General features: G+C 29.5%; 1 protein-coding gene across 1 annotated transcript in view; it reads right to left on the reverse strand.

Annotated features, from left to right (window-relative positions):
- LOC119665607 (signal transducer and activator of transcription B) overlaps window positions 1–7,908 on the reverse strand; it is an 8,122-nt gene continuing 214 nt past the window's right edge. Inside the window, exon 2 of the mRNA XM_038074832.1 lies at window positions 1–1,858. Coding sequence (XP_037930760.1) covers window positions 1,084–1,858 — 775 coding nt within the window. The 3' untranslated portion in view covers window positions 1–1,083. The remainder of the gene's footprint in view (window positions 1,859–7,908) is intronic.

The raw sequence follows: 7,908 nt of genomic DNA on the forward strand, positions 1-7,908 counted from the left end.
GTTTGGTGTCAAAAACAAATTTAAGAATATTTGATTTTTTTTTTTTTTGTTAATTTTATTAAAATACTAATTGCACTTTTGTATAGAAAATAAAAGGTTTCTCTTTCAATTTTATTTTAACTTGTTTTCTCTTAGTAATTTAGATTTTGTAAAGTAATTTAAAAAAATACTGATTTTTGTCATTATATTACTATTCTCTCATCTCTCTTTCCCTTTATAAAGTGTCTTACTCGCTGCTTTTGTTCTGTACTTGTCGTTATTGTTTTTGTTGTACTAGTTTAGCACGACTAGTTTGTTTAGCTGCTGTTCAAATTCAAGAATGTTCCACTTTAAGGCTTATTCTGAATTTACAGTTCATTTTCAATGTTTCTGTTCTGGTCTGTTCTGTTTTGTGAAAATTATTCGGTATTTGGTAAGTTTAACTATTATTTGCGTAGTAAACCAGAAACTTATTTCAAGCTTTTGCGAACAATTTGAATGTAAAATTATGAGGTTATATATATGTACAGTACAATTTAAGGTGTCACATTTGATGAAGTATAAATAGGATTAACTTGTTCTAGTATGACAGGATCTGTCAGAAATCAGATTTTTTTAAATCAGTTTTTGGTTACAGCAAATAATTTGTAAATACAAAGTTCAACTGTATTTTGACTACATATGCTTTGATTTAGTTAATTTTAAAAAACAAAAACTTCTGTACAACATGTTTCATACATAACTAACTAATAAACAACTTAATTAAACAATTTTCTCGATTGTTTTTTTTTTCAAATTTAAAATTACATTACAAAAATTTCATAAATTTGAAATTTTTTTATATGTATTTGTATTTTAAAATTTTATTTTTAGGTAATCAATATCGTAAATTGTGTGTACGATATTGTGCTTGATGTTTGTTTTTTTTTTTTTAGCAATTTTTCCCTCAAACATAATGATATCTATCTCACGTTCATCACGTTCTTCACATTTTTACTGTTTTGTCTTGCTAATTTAACTTATTTCCTCTTTAAAAATATGAGAGTTTTTTTCTATTACTATCTATCTGAGGCTGTTACAAAAGTTCTCAGTTTACTGGTATTTTCACGTTTCCAAAGATGTTACAACTAAATTGTGGAAAACACTGCTTGCTGATTCGCCCATCATAGCCGCTTGACCACAAGAATCACTGCTCACAGTGGAAGGCGGGCTAGGCGAACCCATACGCAGCGCATCCATGATTACTTCGAATTCCTTCTGATTTTGATTGATATCGAAATCTAATTCCATTTCGTTGCTGTTGAGTTTAGAACGCTTTCCCGTTATATTTGACATACCGACTCCGACACCGCCACTCACGCCCACGCTTATAACATCCAAAGGACAATCTTCAATAGCTGAAATAAGACGTTGTGGTGGTATGTAGAACTGGGACAGAGCTTCTCGTACCAAACGGTCACTTTCATCCTCATTACGTAAGCGTTTACGTGACGAAATTGCTTTCTCCAACTGTTCAGCGCCTTGTGTGATTTCGGGATCAATCAATGGCATAGGTGCGTTGATAGCACTCAATTCGCGATCAAGTTTTTCCAAATCATCGAGATTATTACTTGAGAAGTGGGTTTTACGTATAAGCGATTGTGAAACGGTTAGATTATTGTTTTTATTACTGGCGGCATCATTAAGATTTAGCTGATGGTTACTACCGAAATTGGCCACTTTCGTAAATTTTTCTAGTTGTTGGTCTTCATTGGTCATACGAGGGCAATGGGTATTGCTAGCAGCCTTAGAGGATGGTTGATGATTGGAACTATCAATACCGCAACTGTTATATGGATTAAAAATATTATCTCGAGCAGTTTCAGGTTTAGTATCAGACCTAAAAATAAAAGAAAAAGTTAATTAGAAATTTATTCAATCTGAATTATTAAATTATGTTAATTATAAATGAAATAGAGTGATGAGGTATTGAAAAGTGCGCGGTTTTTGAAAGTATTTATGTATATTTAATACCTAGTCCTTCTAGGTTTTTTGGAAAGTTTCTAGCAATACATCTCAGAAATTTTCATTATTAATTTTCATTTCATTATCAAGGAAAAGTTTAGATTCCAGTGCATTTGCAACTAGACCAGGGCCTGTTTCAACTTCTACCAAGACAGACCATTAATCTGGTATATTCGTATAGATTGTATTAGGTCAGGCTACATTACAAGATCCGCATGTTCGAATTTAGTCACAGATTTAACAGAAAGATTTACGTAATTGGCATAACGCTCTGTTTGCATCCACACATCTGCTATCTGCGAACGCGATAAAGCAAATTTCACAAATCCTTACAAAGTCAACAGAAAAGACGGAAAAAAGAAAAACAACTGCAAATGACAACGATAAGAAACAAGTACCCACACAGTCAGAAAAAATTAAATGAATTGAAATAAAATGGAAAATGAATAATGTAAATGTAGGCCGTGATGATATGAAACCGTTGAACGGCTGTAGCAGCAATTAGTAGTTGATAGCAGCGAAATATATATGAGCAAGTGAACAAATTTATTGTTGGAAACGAAAACAATTGTATTGGTATTAGTGACGACTAGATCACAAAGTAAAAACGTTTTAGGGAATTTCTGAAAAATACTTCAGATAGACAAAATACACGAGGCACACTTTTTTTTATGTAAATACATTTTATTGAATTGAAATAATTTTGTTAATTTTTTTTCTTTGCCTTATTAAAACAAACTAATCATTCACTTGAAAATCACAGTGAAGAAAATACTTTTTTAAAGCGTCTATTACACATCAGATTTGATCGTACAACTTGTCTGTTGAAATGCGAAATTTGTGCCAAATATGATGTGTAATAGTAACAGACCATCCTGCATACATGATTTTATTTTGTAGTATATTTGTCGTTTTTTTTGCTGGGGGCGTAATAAAAATAATCCCGACTGTGTCTGATGTGTAATAGCAAGCGACATCAGACAAATTGTACAAACAAATCTGATGTGTAATACGCGCTTAATAATGCTTGTGCGTGTTAACGCACTTGATTTAAGCTTTTAACGGTTTAAACGCTACAAACTCTAAAAACAGAATAACAAAAACAAATATCAGGAGAAACAACTATAATAGAAAAAAGCGAAAGTATGAAATTTCACATCTGTTTTACAAAAATTCGTATTCATTGCAAGTGTGTGTGTGTGTGTTGTGCTAATGTGCATACAAATTATTATACATGTATTGATGACATGAGTGTAGCCATGAAATGTGGCAAAAGTTATTAAAATACGGTAAGCGATGAAGAACATTTAGGGGGCCATTAACTCATGAACCCGCTCTTCATTATGAAATATTACTTCGGCGCATCTTTAGGAAGAACCGCCGTACCACATTTTCATAATGCAACGTACGAGAAATACAAATGTTATTGCGGAGAAAGCATTGAAAGTCAAGTATTGGTATATTGCGCTCTGCACTTATGCAAAGCAGTACTTCTAAGCTAACCAAAACAGCGCTTTGAGGAATTCAAAAATCGAACTGCGTTGCAGTATCAGCCTATCGTGATTTCTACACATGTACATGCGTAGATGCACATGTGTAAGTATCTCTTGCTTTTTACTTTGCAGCCTTGAACTGTAAATCTAATCAAAATCAAAGTAAAATAATCGAATTTGCTTCAATAAGCTATAGAAAGAAAGTGAACTAAAAACATTGAGTTTATATAATCAATAAATAGTTTATCGGCGGACGTTAATAACATAACAATTACAAAGAAGTCAATGCTATACCTCTTAATATTTTTATTATTATTGGTCATAACTTTTTCTATCAGAGTTGTAAAAAAACATCATTAAGTCTGGTTAAAACAAATTGGCATCACTTTTAAAATATATTGAATGCTTTTTTTTGACATGTGTTTTTTGTTGTGTATAATGTGAAATATAAAAATTTAAACACTAAAAATTAATTAATTTAAATAAAAGTAAACAAAATGAATAAAAGAAGAGAAATGGAAAGCAAATGTGGCAAAAAACAGCAAGTTACTGGCCTATACTGGATCAAAACTAAGCAAAACCACAACACTATTTTCCCTATCTAGACGAATAGTTGTTTTCCTGGCCGAACAGTTCGGCCAGTAAAGATAAAAGTGTTACCAACTAGTGCTGTTCATATTCGAATTTACGAAGTATTCGAAGAATTCGAATATTCGAATAGTAAACGAAGTCTTCGAAGTTGAAAAAAACTTCGAAGTTTTTGTGAATTTTTGTTCTCGAAGTCTTCGAAGTTTAAGTGTAGTGAAAAACTTCGAAGACTTCGAAGACTTCGTAAGCAAAAGTTGAAGTGAGAGCGCAAAATGCAAACAAACGTGCATCACACAAATTATTTGAGAGATGAAAGCATTTGCTTCGTTTGTACAGTTTTATGTTTTTTTTTTGGTATTCTATGCAGAAAATTAAAAACATGTTTTTTTGTTTTATTTTATTATATAAAATTTATTTTATTATTAAATATGTATTATAATATATATTATTATTAAATATGTTATTATTAAATATTATTTATATTAAATAAAAAATTTACATTTTAAATAACTTATATTTATTATTTATATTTAAAAAATCATAGTTGAGAAAATTTTTAATATAGTATAAAATATGTACGTAATAACATGAAAATATTGATATTGATGGATTTTATTAGTAAAGGAAATTTTATAAAAGTTTTCATTTTTCTTTTAAAAAAAATCACAAATTAAAACCTTGAAATTAGTTATGAAAAAATGAGTTTTGCTCATTAATGCATAATTATTTGACATGTATGAGCTGTGATGATCACACAGGTAAGCACAAATTTATTTTTTGCATAATAAAAAAATAATTTTTGATTTTTTTATTGTAAATATAATTTTTTAAATATAAATAATAAATATAAGTTATTTAAAATGTAAATTTTTTATTTAATATAAATAATATTTAATAATAACATATTTAATAATAATATATATTATAATACATATTTAATAATAAAATAAATTTTATATAATAAAATAAAACAAAAAAACATGTTTTTAATTTTCTGCATAGAATACAAAAAAAAAAAAAACATTAAACCGTACAAAGAAAGCAAATGCCTTCATCCCTCAAATAATTTGTGTGATGCACGTTTGTTTGCATTTTGCGCTCTCACTTTCCCTTTTGCTTACGAAGTCTTCGAAGTTTTTCACTACACTTAAACTTCGAAGACTTCGAGAACAAAAATTCACAAAATCTTTGAATTTTTTTTCTAACTTCGAAGACTTCGTTGAAATGCGAATATTCGAATATTCGAAGAACTTCGAATTTTTAAAAACTTCGAATAATGTGAACAGCACTATTACCAACGCTATAAGCGAACTATTTATCATATATTTTCATACAAAATGTTTGCTTGATTTGTGCGCACATATACAAGATTCGGTGTTTGTGAAAACAAAACATTTGGCATCACTGTTGGATGCCAAGGCTCGCTTGGCGAATATAGGCCAGCATGCGGTTTTGCCACACTTGCGAGCCACCGAAAACGCCTTTTATAGTTTTGAGATATTGTAATTTATTATTATTTTTGCTCATATGATTTTAACGGATGAGTGGAATTTTGCAACACATTTCCTGTGAACATTCACAATAGATTGATGTTAGAATTTGGCAGCACTAAAACTTAAGATTTTAAGAACATTGTGTTGCTTCACATATTTTCTTTCGTCAATTGCGAGTATTTTTTTGTTACTCTGAAAGAAATAATTACGGTTATTGTTACTTAATTTAATAGAGGAAGGAAACTTAATAGAAAATAACAAAACAAAAAAAAAATAGTGAAACGGTGTAAAGTGTGGAAAGAGTAAACAAGTTATTTATAAAACTAAAAGTTAGAGCAGAAGCAGTACAACCCGCCCGACAACGGTGTTGCTAGTAAACATGTTTGCGCGAGTGTTAGTGTATAAGTAGATTGTTTATTACTTCAGATGGTGCCACTTGACGGAAGTGATCTAGTAATGTAAAGTGATTACGCGTGCCAGTGTTGAATAGAAATCTGATTTTCACATTTTATGATTTTTTGTTTTTGTAATTTTGCTTATAAAATTTAATTGTAAATTATCTTTTCTATGTTAGCTCATTCGTATTGATCACATCTAGCAGAAAAATTTAACTGATTGGTTTAATTAAAGCAATGTAGTTTCTAAAAAGGCTTAGCAAGTTATAATTAGATACAGATGAGAACAGGCCCAAAAAATGAACTGTATTTGTAATTATCCAATTATGTTAGAACTTTAAATATGGACAAACCAAGACCTCCAATTCTGATTTTTTGTTTACTAATTTATAATTGTTACCACGAAAAGATTACAACAACAACCATCCACTTATTTCGCAGCCCACCAGCGAATAACAACGCAGCAGCTACATAATAGGAAGAGAAACTGAAAAGCAGAAAAATCAAACATTTAGAGTTGCTTTTACATGAGAGAAGCGCACTCACTCATTCCTGAAAATTTCTCCGCATCAATCAGGTTTTTTTGAGCTTTTATTATTTATTTAATTGATGATCCGCAGTTTTTGTTGTTTTGCTTCAGTTTTATTTGTGTTTTTTTTGCTTATAAAATACACAAAGAGAAATAAAAAATATGTATGAGAGAGAGATAGACAGAGAGAGAGAGAGAGACTGCATGCAGTGTACACTTCATTCACACCTCCGACATTTTTTCAATGTTTATATGAAGTATCATATAAGAGATCGGCAAGTGAATATAAATTGCTTTGCAGGCATGACTTTTTTATGCACAGGCAATAAATTTGTGTGTACACAGAGCAAAACTAATTTCGCCTTAACACTATTTTATCGTTTCGAAAATATTAACAAAACTAATTTAAATAGTCCTAAATTGTTAATGGTCAGCCTTTAACATTTATTTAGAGTTTTATTAAAGTTCATAAAAATAATTATTTGCGTTTACTTGAAATTCTTATTGAACTTTTTATCAATTATTGAATGTTCATATATTTGTTGCTGTGCATTTTCGTACTACACTAAAAAATACGCACCAAGAAATTTCTATGTATAAGTACCATAATTTATACACAAAATTATTTTTTTAAAACGGTACATTATGGTACATTATGTATATATGTAAAAATATGTGTCGCAGTGTAATAGATACGCAATAGTACAGTATACTCTACCTATAACGAAAAACATTTTGAAGCTGTAAGCCATGCCGAATTTCTTGTTATTTTGAAGCTTTTGTTTTTTGAAGACTTGAGCCTGTATTATGAAAAGTAATATATAAGTAATTTATATTATGAATAAAATGAAAATATTTAAAGCAATATTTTACTGCAATAAAAATAATTTTATTCATTGTATTAAATACCAAACGACCACAAATAATCTCATACTTCACCACCCAGTAGAAAAAGTGGTCTTCGAAGACATTGTCTTCAAGACGGTCTTTGATACCGCGTCCGCATTTTCAAGCAAATTTGCAAAACAATTGCTCAAAACATGAATGTAAATACTCTTTCTTTGCTTTCTCTCTCATTTTTAGTGTTCATAGCAACGTATTTGAATTTTGCCTCAGATGACGCTATGTTTTATAAATGAAGTGACGCAATAATTTTGAAGTGTAGTGAAATAAATATTAAAAAAATCAAAATAAATAAAGAAACAAAATTATTAAACTACGAAATATTAAAAAAAAAGAAATTAAATCAAAACAAATTAAATAGTGACTTAGTTCCTGAAAAATATATTGATATTAATATTGAAGACAATAATTCCAGTGAAAGTTGTTTTAGAAACGAAACAAAGGATGTTGAAAATAAAAAAACTGAAAACACTTGTGAAAAATTAGCTGTTATATTTAAAAAACACAGGATTAACAGGCGTTGT

Source organism: Teleopsis dalmanni, chromosome 1 (assembly GCF_002237135.1).
Source record: "Teleopsis dalmanni isolate 2A chromosome 1, ASM223713v2, whole genome shotgun sequence".
In the NCBI taxonomy this organism is placed as follows: domain Eukaryota; kingdom Metazoa; phylum Arthropoda; class Insecta; order Diptera; family Diopsidae; genus Teleopsis; species Teleopsis dalmanni.